General features: G+C 43.2%; 1 protein-coding gene across 2 annotated transcripts; it reads left to right on the top strand.

Moving 5' to 3' along the window:
- Window positions 1-2,526: 2,526 nt before the first annotated feature.
- On the top strand, window positions 2,527-17,947 carry LOC135263055 (four and a half LIM domains protein 1-like). 2 transcript variants are annotated; one of them, XM_064350632.1, is made up of 6 exons: window positions 2,527-2,675; window positions 14,232-14,411; window positions 14,782-14,956; window positions 15,539-15,708; window positions 16,335-16,521; window positions 16,994-17,947. In XM_064350632.1, the coding sequence occupies exons 2-6, from the start codon at window positions 14,256-14,258 to the stop codon at window positions 17,146-17,148; spliced, it is 843 nt and encodes a 280-aa protein (XP_064206702.1). In that variant the 5' UTR covers window positions 2,527-2,675; window positions 14,232-14,255; the 3' UTR covers window positions 17,149-17,947. The 2 variants fall into 2 exon arrangements, with proteins under 2 accessions (XP_064206702.1, XP_064206703.1); XM_064350633.1 differs by lacking the exons at window positions 16,335-16,521; window positions 16,994-17,947 and adding an exon at window positions 15,985-16,045 and having other exon boundaries at window positions 15,539-15,770.
- The last annotated feature ends 379 nt before the right edge of the window (window positions 17,948-18,326 follow it).

Consider the following 18,326-nt stretch of genomic DNA (forward strand, 5'->3'; position numbering starts at 1 on the left):
GGAAACAGGAGGTTCAGGTGCTTCCTGTGTTGCTCTGCTAGCTATAGATATTTTGTCTCCAACCACACTAAGTTCAGCTTCAACAGTGGCAGAGAGAGATCTTTCAATGCTAAGCATACATAGTTGAATATCTGGGGCTTAGTATGTGGAACATCTGTGCTTCCAGTTCACATCTTTTGTTCTGTAGTTTTGAAGCTTGATCTGGATTTAAAAAACAAAAAACCCTGCACACTTGACTGTAATGAGAAAATGTAAATTTTCTTATGAGATTTACATGGTCATCTAGTGTTGTTTTTGCAGATACTGAAAAATGTGGCTTAAAGAAATCAGCCTTAATGCTGCTTTTTTTCAGGGGAAATGGGAAAAAAAACAAACTGATAAAACTGTAAAACTTAATAAAACATTTTTTTAAAAGGACTACATTGACTCTGGGTAACCAGAGCCTCTTCAACCCTGTTGGACAGGGAAGCCAAACCACAGAGAAGGTTTGCAAAGGGGCCTGCAAGAGCTGGACTCTTTTCATGGAGGAAAGAGGTACCCCTTTGGTGCACAGCATAGACAGCAGACCCCCATGACATGCTTTGGGATCATAAGTCCCCCCCTATATATCTGCTGCCTCAGTTACATGCCAGAAGCAACAATTCTGCTTTGAGTAAGATGATAATTGATAAATAATTAGGAATAGAGACAGACAGAAATGTTCCCATAGCTTAAACACTTATCTGCAGTAAAACATACTTCCCCTGTGTGCTTCAAGGGGCATTGGGGGGTGCGGAAATGACATTATGTTGCAGTGTTTGGTCAAAGTCAATATTAGAGGGAAAAAACTCATAACAACCAGAAAGTTTATTACTCTTCTAATGATAAGATGTACTTTGAGAGGATAGTAACCAGTCCGCGTGGTTCTCTATCAGTGTCAGTCAAACACTTGGCTGCTACCATAATTCTTTCAGTTCGGTTCATATTAGTATGTTCTAGTTTACGGCTGCTGGTATCTAGTTCTAGCATCAGAACAGCGTCAGGCCTTGTTTGTAGAGAGCGTGAATTAGCCGCAAAAATGGGGCAACATAGCTCAGGAGGTAAGACCGATTGTCTGGCAGTCGGAGGGTTGCCGGTTCAAACCCCGCCCTGGGCATGTCGAAGTGTCCTTGAGCAAGACACCTAACCCCTAACTGCTCTGGCGAATGAGAGGCATCAATTGTAAAACGCTTTGGATAAAAGCGCTATATAAATGCAGTCCATTTACCATTTACCATTTAAAATGGATTTGCTATAATGGTTCTACTCGAAAGAAATGGGCGCAATAACTGTGAAACCATTTAGGTCAGAATTGAATCAGAATCTATTTAAATTCTACAAGTCATTGAATGTTTGAGTAACTTGTGAATGTACGTTCTGTGTACATGCTATCAATACCAGCCATCAAAATCTGTTTATATTAGTGGAAACAAAGTGTAGTTTGGATCCAAGCCATGTTCATAATAATGTGATTCATCTCAAGAAAAAGTCCTGCCCCTTGCAGAAGGAAGCTTTAAATGGATAGTTCACTTTCAGAATTTATTTTGATATTACTTCAGTATTAGTGAATGTTTTTTATTGGCCCGGCCAGTTGTTGTGTATATGATGAAGTATATTTGAGATCTTTTTGGAAGTTTCTGACGACCTGCTTGCTTTATAATGGCTGGTATAGGGGTCAATTTTCTCAAACAAGAAAATATACTTCAAGTAACTCCAAAGCAGATTGTACAGAGACTGTATGCCTCCAGAGGGCTCAAGGAAAGATACCTGCACCAGCATAGAGTAAAAATCGATTGATGCTTCTAATTGTCAGGTAAAGTTCTAAAAACTACTTTATAAAAGTGCAGCCTCTGGAACATTGCACACAAAAAAAAAATTGTCATGGTTACCTTTGACCATTACTAACCCTGGAACTCATTGTGGCTCATCATCCAAGAGTGGCTGATTGTGAGTCCGTGTCAAGATGAGGCAAGGGAAATATATACGAATACACAACCCGCCTCTGCAGATAGCCCATCTTACATACAGTACAGCTGGATAGGTTATTAATCATGGCATTTTTCTGGTGGTTTCTTAAAACAGAGTTTGAAGAAACTTGAAACACTTTAGTTTGAAATGATGAGAAATTGTCTCGACATATTTCAGGATGCAAATGTGTTTCCCTGTACTCAATGTACCTAATCCAGTTTAATTAACACGCATCCAAATGGACCAGTTATAAAAAGCCAATGATCCAAACGCAATATTAAAATACATTGTCCAACCTCTAAAGTGTTGAGAATATCACTTCACATCAATCCAAATTTGTGGCGTTTTATCTGTCAGAAATGTACAGCAGCAATTACAAGAAAGTTATTACTGTGATGCACTTTACGCATGCATGCGCAAATCACTTGAGTGAACTATTTCCGAAAAAGCGTGCAAATGAAAGTCCACCATTGTAAATTCTTGGTTGAGGTCATTGTTGATATGAATGTAGTTTGTTGGTTTTTTATCATATCCTGTTCGTGATTTTTTTTAAACTCAGGTTTTCGCCCCCTCGCTCTTGTTTTAAACGCCCAATGCTGACGGCGTGCCTCTTTTTTAGCCGACGAGTTAAGAGCAACAACTGCAGGACTACAACGTCCCGCGGACCTCTACGTTGTATTTTCAGTCCGGTGAGTTTAATGTATTTTTTATACATAGAGTTGAAATATCCTAAGTTGTTTTCTTAAAATAATCTTTATTTTTGGCTACTTAATAATAGTCGTTCGGTTTTATTTATTTTCTTGCGGAAGATAGAATGCATTCTCGACATATCGTAGGCTTGTTGCAGAAGAATCTATGTATTACATCCCGAGGCCGTCGTTACCATTAAACAAATTCCTAACAACGAGAGGAGTCGATGAAATGCATAGACTTCAGTAATTCAAATGAGTTTAAATTTTGTAGCGACCATTCACATTTCACAGTATAATTTAAGTTCACGCAGGGAAACGTTTTGCACAATTTCTTTTCAATAACATGTTATATAAAGTTCCCAAATTACAGTTTATGCATACATATTGCTCATATTTTATTTAAAAATTACATGTACTATAACTTCTTAATATTAAACCCTCATCCGTGAATGATTTACCCAGGCGTGCTCGAGCGTACACTTTTTTGAAATGACAAGACGCATTCGAAAGCGTTCGGTTAAGCGAAAACTCACTTAATGGCTAGAGATGACATGCAGACCTGGTATAAATGATTGACTGAGCCGAGGTTTGTGTGCAATGCATAATTTAATACTCGTTTCCCCAAATGTGTAAGCTACGAGGGAAACCTACTGAAGTTGATTAAGAAAACGTAAATAAAATTCAAGTTAAATTGTCTTATTTATTACAGAGGTTCTTTGCTACATAATTTGCGTGGAATTGGCAACAGATTACATCAGTCCTCAAATTTGTTCCTCATTTTAGATGTGGGACAGGACTCTCTGGTTGCAACATTCATTTATCATTTTATACTAATTTTCATTTTATACCAGTACATAGATATTTTAATTTTTTATGTTCATGTGCTTAATTTTCCAATGGTCATTTTTAATTTTCTTTCCTCCTTTCTTTCATCACCCTGTTCCTTGCATCGTTATGTCCTATCGTTCAGCAAGATTCAGCTAGTTTACAAAATCTGTCACTCTGTTGTTTGCTGTTTTCCCAATTTGGAGCCAAAGCTGAGGAATTCTCTTATTCTATTATTCTTATTGTAGGATATACAGTAGGATCTTTCATTTTCCACACTTTTGTCATTCGTTACTTTGCCTCTTACTGATTTTATGTAAATTAGTTCCTGGTGAATACCGAAACAGTTCTATAGTAACAGTTCTACATTAGGTACATGTGCATTATACAATCAGCCATAATGATTATCAGTGCGTTAACACCATGCTGTCAGAGCCTAAACAATATCCATTAGCTTTATTTGACTACAACAGCTCTTGTGACTGTTCTTATTTCACATGCGTAATAGAGATTAACATGGAGAATGAGAACACGATAGACACTGAGGACCCAGGTGCAGACTTTAAAGGACATAGGTAACAGGGGGGTGGTGGTTCATTTGGCATCACTGTAAAGCACACTGTCTGCTGCCTTGTATGTTGCATCTGGGAAACAGACAACGGTAGGACTGGAACTGCCAGGATAGATGGAATGGGGAAGGCTAATGGAGTATATTGGCCTAAAATGGAGTGCACGCATGCCATTCTTAATGGGAAACGGTGTTATGTGATAAGATGTCTGTCTCCTGAGTAAGCGCATGCTTTTATTTTTGTGTTTCACAGTTTTCCTGTAGTACTCTTCTTGTCTACACTATGCAGTGAGAACATACTGGGTAAAGCTTCAAGTTGTGGAACAAAATACTAAAGTGATAATATAGCTACAGAAGTTGAACAATCTGAGGTAGCCTGCTTGCCAAAAAACCATCAGCACTGTAGAAAATCAGTTTTTTTTCTAAATCTGTTACTTATTAACAGATCCTAGCTCCTGGGAGGGCATACTTTTGTTAAGTCACATGATATTAGAAAAAAGGCTGCTAAAAACAATTAAAATTCCTTCACTGTTTCTTTTTTTCCCCCCATACATGTGTGAGTGGCAGTCCATGTGGTGCATGTAGCTGTCTGCAGCAAAATCCGGTTTGAAGGGAACGTTTGAGCTACTACACCATCTGTAAATCTGTCATCAGCCCCCACCCCTAATCTGTCTCTTTTCACTCTCTCTCTGTACCATGGATGCACGCAAAGTCACACATGCTCGCACACACACACACACACACACACACACACACACTGCAAACAGTTCACTGAATTCCACTTCTGGGATTGTTTCACTGTAATATCAAGTTCACCCCCCCCCCCCCACACCCCCACCCCATGAGAACTAACGTGGGCTTATTTCATTACCTATTTTAATGGTCAGCCAAGTGCATGATGTCATTTTTCCTTAACGACTTTACTAAAGCACCTGTGGAGCAGGCCCTGTGGTAACAAGGCAGCTGCATGGCAGGAAGCACGTCTCCTCTGTGCACTGAAATCACCATGCCAACACTGGCCCTTTCTCACGAAACTGGCCCTTTCAGCCAGTATAGGTTTTTACAGCCAACTTGTTTGAATCCACTTAACATTAATTTCCCATACCAAGAATATAGCTTACTAAATTGGGTGTGTGTGTGTGTGTGTGTGTGTGTGTGTCTGTATGTCTGCATGTGTGTGTATGTGTGTCTCTGTATCTGTCTGCATGTGTGTGTGTGTGTGTGCATGCGTGTGCGTGAATTTTCCTTCTTTCACAGTAGTCTCATTTTTTCCTGTGCTGGTACACTTTTTGCTGAAGTACAAACCTTATCATGCCCTCATGCTGGCAAACACCCAGCAAGGCTGTAAACCCAGCATTGCCTCATCCATTAAGTCTCCTACCTACACAGAAGCAGATCTCCGTATGCTCATTCCCAACCATCCACTGAACTCAAAATGACATACACTTTGCATTTTGGAACAAGCCAAAATACTCACTCCAACTAAGTAAATGAAGTATGGTTCAAATGCTGTTTCGGGTATCACAAGGACAGAGGGCCTCCTATGCAGATCAGTGCAGGTGCCTCCCAGTGAGAGCTTGGCCTGGGCTCCTCTACAGCAGAGGTTAGCCATATGTCATATTTAACACCCCCCTGAGCTCACACCTCTATAAATCCTTATTTGGTATTGTAGCAAGTCAGGCATTCATAATGACACTCCCATTCTTAAATTTTTTAAAATTCCTTTTTCCATGAGGTCATGTGATGCCTAAGTGGCTCTTTTGTTTTACCACGTGGGCCAATCAGCTCCTCGGATCGGGGAGTGGAATAAGAAAAGTCCCATCATGCCTCGCTTCCTTCGTGGAAGTAGGTTTGAGACTGTGTGTCGTGCAGGAGTGGTCCACCTCTGTACTGGCTTGCGACAGGGCTGTTATCTGTGTGTGGGGCTTTGTGCCATGGTGTCAGTATGGCAGTGAGCTCCAAGTGGAAAAAGGAAGTTAACTCCTCACTGGATCTGGCCCTGTGGTTCCTGTGAAACTTTGACACGAGAGCGAGGTAAACTGATCCTGTTTTCGTCTGTGGCTCAGTCCTCGCCCACACAGAGAAACTTGTGTTATTTAAGCTGCATTGGGAGCAACCTCATCTGGGGTGACACTATGCTAACACAGTTATTCTGGCACATTCGGTCACTGAAGTACTGAGGTACTTAAATGAGCACAGAGTTCCATCTAGGGTTCAAACCAGTGACCTTCTGGTGCCCTTCCCTGTCTATGTGTGTGTTCAGCCCTGGCCTCTGTGGATACAGACCCCGGCAGTGGCCGCCTGAACTGACATTGCTGTGGTCTGGGTAGCTTCAGTTCATCTGGCTCAATCTAGGCCTTTATGACGTTTGGCAGACAGACCAAACTCAAGAGGAAATGGACCTTATTATGTAATCTCTCATTTTGTTGGTATGTTGTACCCTGAAAGGGAGCGAATGAGGCAGAACGGTGCTGGGTAGGTTTGCAAGAAAAACAGGAGAGCAGAATAAGAGCAATCGAAAGATCTGTGATTGGTGTGGTGTGTGTGGGCCAGTTCGGCATGGTGATGAGCAGTCATCTCCTCTTCTCGTGGTCTAAACCCACTTTGTGAGGCCACAGAGCATTGGTCCCAGCTCTGGGTGTGCAGACTTGTGTAGTATGCAGTGTTACAGCGTACTGCTCTGCTTATATGGACAAGAGTCCCGTTCTTCATATTGGCTGTGAAAACAGAGATGGCGCCTCTTTGCTCTAACATGAGATAAGACCGCATTTCCATAAAATATAAATCTTTTATTTGGATGAACGTTTACGTTTGTTTAGGGCCCTTTTCACAGGCAGATTGAGGGCAGCCATTACTCCGGACCCCGGTCTGACTCACTCCAGTGTTGATCTGTTGTCCTGGTGACCGCTTTCTGTTGTCCTGCTGTGGTGAATCAGGTCAGAGATTATGGTCTTCTGGTACACGATAGGGCCATAACATCAATTTATGTGAGGGGTGAAATGACTGTTGACTCACGGGGTAGCTGCAGAAACCATCAGTGAGACACTTGTGAGATAGTGTGGAGGTCACGCATGTGATTCCTTGCTCAATTTTGCCTTCCAAATGTATTTGGTGTCTGCCAAGGGTTTTCCATTTCATTAGTTTGAGTTTGGCACACTCTCGCATTAAGCTAAACTCTGTTTTTAATTATGAATTAAAAATGGCTGTCATCTGCACAATACAAAAAAGCATATTGAAGGGCACAGTGATTTATGTTGTGTTAATGAAGGTGACCCGTTAACGTCTAGACAAAGCAGAGTGGAGCGTTGGTGTTTGCTGATGGTGGAGGCCTGGCTGTGTGCACTTCCTGTTTGCCCCTGTCTCGCCATTCTCACACATTCCTGTGTGAGGAGCTCATACCCGCACGCCACCCTGTGCACAGAGCAGCCGCCGCACCCCCAGGAGGGCTCTGCTGCTTTTCCTCTGCTGTGACCGGACTCAGCCTGGCAGAGGCCAGCCAGACAGACGGGCCTGTGTGTGTGTGTGTGTGTCTGTGTGTGACTCTGTGTGTGTGTGTGTGTGTGAGAGCCTGTATAAGAGAAAGAATGTGTGCATATGTGGTGTATACTGTACTTCATGATGTCATCGTTCATCTGCTTGGTCTCTAATTAGTTCTCCCTCATCTCAGTCACTGGCCATGGCGAGCTAACCACACCCTCCCCCTCAAAGGAAGAAAACAGTTACCCAAATGGGACTGGATGGAGTTCAGAGAGAGAGAGAGAGAGAGAGAGAGCAAGAGAGAGGGAACCGCACTCAACTGCAGTGAAACAGAAGGAAAACGAGCGGGATGTTTTACTTTAGTGAGACAGTGTCTGGACAGATCTGTGACCTCCTCCTGTGGGGGGTGGGAGGGGGTTGGGGGTGGAGAGGTCTGACACGGGCTCTCAAACTGTGCCACATTCACGCCCTCAGTGTACTCAAGCTCTGTTTGCTTTGGCCACCCTGACGCCCAACTGTGGGCCAGATGCTGACTCCTGGGGTCACTGGGAGACCAGCCACATCACCCTCGCCTCCCTCTTCGCTCTGAAGGGCGTCCTTTATCCCAGGAGATGAAAGAAAATATGCCGCGTTTATTATTGCCAATTTGCTATTCCGAGAGGACTTGCTCAATTCCAACAGAAATGTGCCTGTTTTATGAAGCTGTGCATTAAACGATAATAGTTGGGGAGCAAAGGGCTCATTTGCGAACTTGTGAATGGTGGGCATTGTTCTGAGACCCAGCTGGAGTTGTGAGGGGGAGAGAGATAATTATGGCTGTAGAGGAGTCGCCGGTGGTTTGGCGGTGCCCTTGGTTACTGCAAGGCCTCCAGACTGCGAACTCATCTCATGAACACAAGTAACACTTTATCACTTCCCTGGCATCGCATGAATGGAATGATAAAGAATATTTATAGCATTTGATACCAGAAAGAGAGAAAGTCAAGGGGACTTCCGTTAAAATTTGGAGTACAATTTTGAGGTGTACCATTGAGAAGCTTGGCACTACAGTCCAGTAGCAGATGTCCAAGATTTTGCAAAATGGAGAAAATCAACCAGCCAGTCTGCCCATCGTATTGATTGACAGGGAGGTGAATGTGTGGAGGGCTGAATTTCACCAACATTCTGTTCTCTCTTCAATTTAAAACGTTTCAAATGTTGATTGAAAATGAAGGGTGATACGGAATCAATGGTCAGGCTCATAAGAAAACGCCACAAGCTGAGCTTCTCTGATGTCCTAAGGTGCATTTCATTTTGAGTGAAAGAATTGACCTGTCATTGTTGCGTTGGTAAAGTGGGTAAAATTCTCATATCCTTTCCCTGTCTAGCCCATTTTTAAAATGGTATGTGTGCAGGTGGTGTATTGAGTGGAGAAGCCAGGCCATTTTCCCCTTGTTTAGCCTGAGCAGGTGGGTGGTCATTTCTCTGTTATTGAGCTGAATGACAGACCAGAGGAGGGGGGACTTGTCCTGTCAACATTTCAGAACACTCACAGATACTTGCACATACCATACATACTTATGCACATATACTTGTACATGCAAACAAAAGGAATGTACCTTATTGATTCAGTCTTACCCTCAAAATATGAGAGACGGCAAAGAAAAGGTGACAGCAAGAGAGAATCTTTACTATTTTAAAAATGGTCTGTTTTCTCTGGATACAGGGCAGTGGATATTCAGCCTACACGTGTATCTAATGTTCAGTGTGGTTCTGCAGCTGGACAAAACACAGAGAAAGTGATGGAGATGTGTGAAGTAGTGGAAGTAGGGGAAATCTAGACCACAGTGCTTAAATTTTCATAAAATGGCACATTTTCCATTGCGTATATCTCATGTATATTTATTTGCTGTGTGTAACACATTGTTTCACTGGAGCTAAATAACAGGATATGTAGTCACTAGTAATGATCTGAATCAAATTACTAATTAGAACCAGATGGATGTTAAAACAAAGAACATCCAGACCTACTGCATGAGCTATTGGTTTTGTTTAATTAGATAGCTCTGATTAAGGTCATTATTCTGCAGTTATGTTCTGCTAAACGGTTGATGAGGAATGGAGAGTGCAATTCAGTCAGAAAGGAACCAAGGCCCTGTCCATTTCCACATCATTTCATTATGAGTCTTAATTAAGTTTCATTGAACCTTTCTGCTCTTTCCATCCTGGATACAGTTTCCTGAAAATGTTCTGCCGTTCCTGTTTTCTTATCAGCAAAGACCAGCGTGTGAAACATTTGGATAGCATATGCCATTTTGTTTGGCCGGATTGTTGAACCAGTCGAGGCAGCCATGTGATAAGTAAATAGTCTTCTTCCTACATAATAAAAAATAGTGTGTTGCTAGGAAACTTGACAGCAAATATTACAGAAAGTGCACAGTGGGCTGTGTTCTTGCTCGTATATAGCGCCTTGATTCTGGCCACTGTGCAGGCTGCAACCCATGTGTCTGAGAAATATTTTCAAAAAAGGTCAGTTGTGTCTGGCAAAAACAAAAGTTTTATATAACAGGCTTTTAAATGTCAGTTCTGTTGAATCGGAAACTGGATTTACAAACTCATAGTCCTTGGCTAGAGTTACAAATAGTTTTCTGTGCGTGTCATGAAGATAAGCTCTCGCATATCAAGGGGCAGGTCCAAATATTTGTAGCTGAGCAAAATGGCCTTTTCAAAAAGATTAACTTGAATCCAAATCTATCTTTCTCTCTGTATAGCCTGTGCTCATGTGCTGTACTGACAGAATTATGTGTATGATTAAGTGTAGGCTCTGCTTCGGTAAAAGCCAGTCAAGTTTATGGTGTTAGGGCAGGGGTGTCTAATCAAATGCAAATGTGGGTTCAGGTCTTTGTTTTAGTCCAGCTCTAAGGCACCTGATTCTACTTATCAAGGTCTTGATTGAAGACCATGATTAGTTATTTAGTTGAATCAGGTGTTATAGTGCTGGGCTGGGCACCCACATTGGTCCTTTTTGGATAAGATTTATACCCCTGTCTTATGGTGACAAGCTGAAACGTGAAAAATCAAGACGGGAGACTTTTGAAGTGGGAGAAGTATTGTCTAAGCGATGGGACAGAAAATATGTGGAGATATCAACAAAACAGAGATGATATCTTGAAGCTTAAAGGACTTGTGTGGTCTGTGTAAAAACTAGAAGCAAGGGCATTCATTTTCTGAATTTTAGTTTTACTGATATTGTATTTCCCAAAAGCATGATATTTCACATATGCCTCCCCATCATGGAACACACTAAGGTCACTAAAACAGGGAAGAGTCTAAAAGTTACATCATAACTAATCTAAAACATGCACTGGGTTGATGAAAAGCTCCAAATTCTGTACATACAACTGCTGAGATTGACACTCTATGACAGTGAAGTTGATCAATGGTGAAAGTGTCACAGTGTTATAAACTGTTTTTTATTTATTTATTTATTTATTTTCAGCAACAAAAAGTTACTGGTCATGTAATTATCTGGATGAACAGCATTCATTTGTTGGAACATGGGTCGTTACATCAGTCAGATCGGTTTAATTTGGACTGGTGCTCACACTTAATGGTTTCTCTCACTGTCTTATTTAAATGAAGTGAGGCTGAGATGGATTTAGCGTGCTCTGTCTGCATTCCAAACTATTGTAATTTCTCTGAGGTCATACCAACGGAATTCAAACTCTCCCTCTTCCTCTCTTGTCTCTGTTTCTCCTTTTTAATGGCCCCTAATTATTCTCCACTTCATCCAAATGTTCTGTGAATGACGGGGAGTGTTAGCCTGTTAGCCATCTTTAGCTGGGTGGAATGTACACCATTGAACTACCCTGACTTTCACTCCTAAATCCATTCCTCAGCTTTCCCATTACATTTCAAGCTTGGATCAAAATAGCTTCCTATTGACACCCAGGTAATGGTGACACTGCTGCTGTTGCCTCACTGGCTGTGGTCAGCTAAAGGAGGACTCGTCTGTATTCTGCACACTTCCTCCATGTTACCTCTGACTGACCCTTGTGGAGAAATTGCACTGTAGTGAACAATGGTTGCAGTGATAATGTTTTTGGGAAATTAATCAGAGGCTGTCAGAGCTTCAAATTAGATGATGTGTGAGAGCGCCATTTCCTGGTTCTCTTTATACGGAATAATTTTATGGCTGGGCTACAGTGGACTCCTATACGCTGGATGCCAAGACCACTGTCCCTTCGTAAGCTATTATGATTAAATGACGGTATAGTGAGCCATGGCCCCATACTGTATATGTGTGTCATTGTGAGACCAAATAATTATGATTGGTGATTTTTGGAATTTTCTGATCCAGTCTTATTTTTGCTCTGTACCTTCTCATACACTTGTGCATAATACTTTGTGGGTCTCTCCTCCACCTGTGTGTCACCCATCGTGGAAGTAGACACCAGTTTAGTCTTCCGTGCTACTGAATGCTTTCGTCAGACTTTTCTGACCTTGGATTCCCTGAAAGAAAGCCATTGAATGCAATTCAACAAGCTTCCATTATGTTCCATTTTCCCTTCCTGTAAGGAATGGGCTAATTTGGGGAAGTTTTGTCCTGTCAGAACAATGCCTTTATTTCAAGGTTTCATTATCCTATACTATGCCCTGTGATAGACTGGCAGCCTGTCCAGGGTGTATTCCTGCCTCTCACCCAATGCACGCTGAGAAAGGCTCCAGCACGCCCCATGACCCTGACCAGGATGAGCGGGTATAGATAATGGATGGATGGATTATCCTATCCTATCTACACAGAAAGACAAGCAAGACTGAAGGAAATCAGTCTTGCCCCCACTTGACGGAGATGAGATGTACCAGGCACATAATTCTATACTGGCCTCCATCTCTTTGCCCTGCTGGGCTGTGACCCAGTTAGTACTGAGTGCTCTCTTGTGATGAGCAAGGCTGTCTTCTGTTTACAAGTTGATGACATTGCCACCTGAATGTCAGAGGAGAGTCTGGCCTTTAGTCATGTTCCTGGTTTGGACAGACCCCAGCTGGCCTTTATCCCCGTGCAGTGCTTTGTCTGGATCTCTAAGTCCTGGGAGGATGGCTCTCATTGGCCTGCCCTGAAGAGTCCAGCTTGCCAAGCAGTCCACACCTCCCTCTGATTCTGTCGTGCCTGAGACAATTTGTTGTGTTTTATGAGTATAAATATTTGCAATATTTCCATGGTAACTTGGTAAAGTCACTCCGGAGGTGAATAAAAAAAGAAGTTGCGAAAGGTCAAGGATGTCATTACCACCCCGTCCCGCAAATGGAGCCAGCTTGGTCAAGTAACAATATTTGTACCATAGAACCATGTGGGTTCCACTAGAGCAACAAGACACAGGACATACTCGCTGCCCTGCGGTTCACCGCGAGCGCGCCCACACCCATCCTCTGGCTGCAGAGAACGCCTTCCAAGAGGTTTGTTAAACACAGCCTCTTGTACAGAGTCTCCAGCGAATGGATGTTCCCTGCCAGACATCTTTTGGAGTTCTGGTATGTGAATGTGCACAGATCCAGAACATCTCGCTGTAGGGGGGGAAAGCCCGTGTTTTCATGGCAGGTCATGATACGCTATCATTAAAAAAGGCGATGGGAGTCGTGAGCTAAGACTTCCAAAAATACGCTGAGCTTTCCAGCATACCGCGTTAAAGCGCAGACACAATCCGACACCGCATTGCTACATGGTAGTCCCACGTTTGAAGGGACATCTGTTGATGATTTTATCGGCAGCTTTCACACAGTTCGAGTGATTCATGCCTTTGAAAAGCTGTGTTTAATTACTACAGTGGGGTGGATTTTACGATAAAAAACTGTACAGCTATTATTTTAGTTTTGGCATGTTTCTCTTTTGAAAGAGCACACAGAAAAGCACGTATAAGGTTAAGCCGCATATGGTATGTGGCATAGCACTTCAAATGAACAAGGTTGAGGCTGTTCGGACAATCCCTTGCTGCTCCAGGACCAGCAGACTGGAATCGTGTATGTTATAGACTGTATGTAGAATAAGATGAAACTTGACTGTTGTTCCTCACTCTGAACCAGTGGGTATACAGTAGGCTAGCAGGTCACTCTACATTATTTGGACTGCTGACAACCCTACATATTTAGCTACTCATCCGCACCATACATATTTTGCTACATTACTGGGACAGTTATACTGCAGGCAATAACAGCGTTCCACCCTAGATATTCAAACCCATGACCCACAGGTCCTGAATCCCCTGCTGTAAATACTACATCTGTTTTATGTGTTCAGCACTGAAGTGTTACCTTGGAGATCTTTCATATTTGTCTCATAACAAATCATGCTGGGAGACAACACTGCCTCCCAACACAAAGGTCTGCAATGAATGTTAGCTCAGAGAGAATGAACCTGAACTCTGCCCGCCACCCCAACCCTCCGCCTGGTAAAATTGCAACAGTGCAGTTTAGGTCATCCATAGTAACTGTTGTCACAGAATTAAGGATATGAGAAATCTAATTTCTTAATAATTAGCATTAATAATGCCACAATATTTTCAGCTTTGAGGTTGTTTCATTTCATTTTGTTTTCTCCTCAAGTGTTTCCTGTAAACGCCTTTATTTTCCCACAGAACTTGCTAATTGTGCATCTGAGCTAAGCAGTTAAAAGTTCATGCTGTGTGTATCTGTGTCTGCCTGAACAGGCCTATCGAGCCATCTGAGCCACCATGACGGACCGCTTTGACTGCTTCTATTGCCGTGACGACCTGCATGGGAAGAAGTACATAAAGAAGGACGAGAGGCCCGTGTGTGTGCGCTGCTTTGATAAGTTCTGTGCCAACACCTGCACCGAGTGCCGCCGCCCCATCGGCACGGACTCCAAGGTGAGCCGCGATTGGTTGGAGTGCTCCCTTGTCATTTTCCCCGTCACCTGTCCCTCCCTCAGCCCTCCCTGTGTTTGTGTTCTATGTGTGCCAGCAGTCCCACAGTCTGGTGGTGTGGGGAATGAGTCTGTATGTGCTCTCAGCCTGTGTGTCTCCCTGTCTGTACAAGAGGAACGGGGTGTATGTCCTGTCAGCCTGTGTTTCTCCTTGTCTGTGAAAGAAGAACAGGGCGGGGTGTATGTGGTGTATGACAGGGTGTATGTGCTGTCAGTCTGTGCTTCTCTCTGTCTGTGTGCAAGAAGAACATTTTTGTGTGTATCCCTGTGAGAAAAAGAGGAACATACTCTGACTACAGCACCTTTTTCCACAGGAGCTGCACCACAAGGGTCGCTACTGGCACGAGGACTGCTTCCGTTGCTTCAAGTGTTATAAGGGTTTGGCCAAAGAGTCCTTCAGCGTCAAGGATGACAAGATCATGTGTGGGAAGTGCAGCTCCCGGGAGGATGCCCCACGCTGCCACGGCTGCTACAAGTCCATCCTGCCAGGTGTGTCACACGTGCACACTTGACTCACACACACACACACACACACACACACACACACACACACTTACACTCACTCACATGCATTTACACCCCCCCACACACACACACACACACACTTAAACTCACTCACATGCACTTACACACACACACACACACACGCATGCATGCACGCATGCATTAACATTTTTCACACTATGGAAGATGAGTGCAAAACCACAGGCACTAACAGTCCAGTCGTATCAATCAGTGGCCATTTTACAGCAGGGCTAATTAAGAGGTAGGTGGTGTGTCTGTCTAAAGCAGTGAAAACCAACCCTGTTCCTGGAGATCTACCATCCTGTAGATTTAAATTTCAACCCTAATTTGGCACACTTGACTCTCTAGCTGTTGAATGAGGTGTGCTTTGTTAGGGTTACAGAGAAAACCTACAGGATGGTAGATCCTCAGGAAGAGGGTTGGTTACTACTGGTGTAAAGGAAGCTACACATGTAAGGGAACCCATAGACTGTAGAGATGAGTCTTGATGGCAGTCAGACAGATCCTGTTGCAAGATAGCCAGTAAGACAGAGGTGTCCTCCCCAGGTGATGAAAACGTGGAGTACAAGAACAACGTGTGGCATGACAGCTGCTTCACCTGCTACCAGTGCAAGCTGCCCATCCGCACCAAGAGCTTCCTGACCAAGGGTGAGGACGTCTACTGCGCACCCTGCCACCAGAAGAAGTTTGGCAAGCACTGCTTCCACTGCAAGCAGGTATTGCACACCGTCACCAAGCACTGCATTAACTGCAAGCAGGTACTGCACACTGTCACAATGTACTGCACACCGTCACCAAACACGGTGTCCACTACAAGCAGGTACTACACACGGTCACTAAGCACTGTTAACTGCAAGCAGGTATGCACACTGTCACAAGTCACTGCACACTGCAACACGTGTCCACTGCAAGCAGGTATCACACGGCACTAGCACGCTCCCTGCAAGTAGGTATTGCACACCGTCACCAAGCACTGCATTAACTGCAAGCAGGTACTGCACACTGTCACCATGTACGGCATCCGCTGCAAGCAGGTAGTGTACACTGTCACCATGTGCTGCGTTCATTGCAAACAGGTACTGCACAATGTCACCAAGCACTGTGTACACTGCATGTAGGCGCTACGCGGTCACACACTGGTAGATGTGGGCTAATAGCAATTTGTAGTCTTGTTTTACTATTAATGGTAGGGTTAGGCTTTCACATAATGATATTCCTTTGCTGTAACAGAAGTCGATTGGTTCAAGCTAATCCTAAATTAGCCATAGCGCAGCTGTAATATGACCAGCAGTGGGGGTGGATAGGACAGCTCCTGGCTGATATCACACCCTCCTCCTGCCAGGCCATCACCTCCGGTGGAGTCACCTACCAGGACCAGCCCTGGCACTCGGACTGCTTCGTGTGCCACACCTGCCGGAAGCCCCTCGCTGGCACGCGCTTCACATCCCATGAGGAACACGCCTATTGCGTGGACTGCTACAAGAGCACCGTGGCCAAGAAGTGCTCTGGGTGTCAGAGCCCCATCACGGGTAGGAAGTGCACAAACACTGACGCCTTCTCCTGCTGAAGGTCTAGAATCTTCTTCTGGAGAATTCTCTGGCTTCAGTCTTAAGAGTAATATGATTGTCCTCTGAATATCACACAACCCAGGAAATATTATTTTAGTTTTACATGCTGAGCATTTACCAGCCCGTCATCTGCCTGGTGTTTCTGAAGACTTCATCTTGAGTAATCCTGGGATGTCAAATTAATTTCAAGTTCCAGTACATATTAAACCAAAATTGGTGGTTGCCATTTTTCAAAGAACAGTTGAAGGCACACGTAAAACTTAATTTCACCCCATCGTTCCACTCAGCTGCAGAGCTGTGACAGACTAATGCTCTTCACTGGAGAGTAGGAAAGGGCTGTAACTACCTGTAAATAGCACCGTACAAAATAAGACTTATTTTTAATTGCTTGATTAATTGACCCGCCCCTCTCCCCTGTATCTCCCCGCTCCAGGGTTTGGAAAGGGAATCAATGTGGTGAACTACGAGGACAAGTCCTGGCACGAGTACTGCTTCAACTGTAAAAAGTGCTCTCTGGGTCTGGCAAACAAGCCCTTTGTGGTCAAAGGGGAAGCCATCTACTGCCCCGACTGTGCCAAGAAGGTGTAAGGCGGAGCCAGGGGGTGGAAGAAACCGAGCGAGAAATTATTCTGTGGCTTTGAGCTTTTCAAATGATAGACATGCAAGAATAAGAAAGGTCCATCTTAGGAGTCAACGCTTCACCACTGCAGTTGAGGGGCAACATCAACAGAATGAGGGAGGCTCTGCATCAAGAGCCAGCATCTCCATCAGCATCACATGTAGTTTGAGGGAGTCAGAGAGGTCTTGGAACTGCAAGTTCACCTTCCTTATAATTACCCATAAATCTCAGCTGTAGTCAGTCAGTCAGCCTTGCTTCTCAGTCAGGTTAGCACATATACTCCTCCTTCTTCCATAACTTGAGTAACATGTAGATTACTCAGCAATTAGCTTTAATAGGTATGAAATACTCGATGCTTATGCTTCTGAATGAGTTCATTTATGATTTCAATACATGTTAGTCGGCATCAGGGATGCAATCCCTATATCAGTGTCTTAGTGGAGGTTTTAAAAACCATGCTGCAGTATCAGAAAACAATAAAATGTAAGTCATAAAAACCATGCTGTAGTCTTGACATTAAGTGATATGGTTATTTAGTTAATAAAACAGCTAGATGTTTAACATTGGGTCCAACACATTTCTGTGGGTCTGTAGTAGATGGTGAAGATAGACTCATTTATCTTGTAATGATTTCTTTTAAATGCTTATCTGGTGTCTATATATAAATTTCAAAAAATCTTCATGGAAGACTGAGACTAATCAGAAAGATCTGTAATGCAAAACGTCAGGTACAACATGCATTAAAACATTAAAGGATTCTCCAAACTATTCTTCTAAGCAAAACAGTCATTTCATATAATCCCTGAGACAATAACTTTCCACCATTCATTTTTTCGCAAAACTTTATTTAAACAGATTTTCATCAATACACTTTAAGAGGTATATATTTACAAATATCACTTGTGGACAGGGCATTCGAACACACCCGCACAGCTCAAGAGTCAATGTATTCTATGCCCTCATTGGGCAAAATGATTGTCATGGCCAAGGTAAGCACATTTAATCCAATACATTTAGTTACCACATAATTCATAGCCTATTTTCATCCTAAGGCACTGCTATATCTAAAACTGCAGCAACAATTATGAGCTTAAGAATAGTTAAACTTTATACCACCGAGATGTGTACTGGGTCTTGAATGTTACAA

The sequence above is a fragment of the Anguilla rostrata genome, chromosome 9 (genome assembly GCF_018555375.3).
Source record: "Anguilla rostrata isolate EN2019 chromosome 9, ASM1855537v3, whole genome shotgun sequence".
Taxonomy (NCBI): Eukaryota; Metazoa; Chordata; class Actinopteri; order Anguilliformes; family Anguillidae; genus Anguilla; species Anguilla rostrata.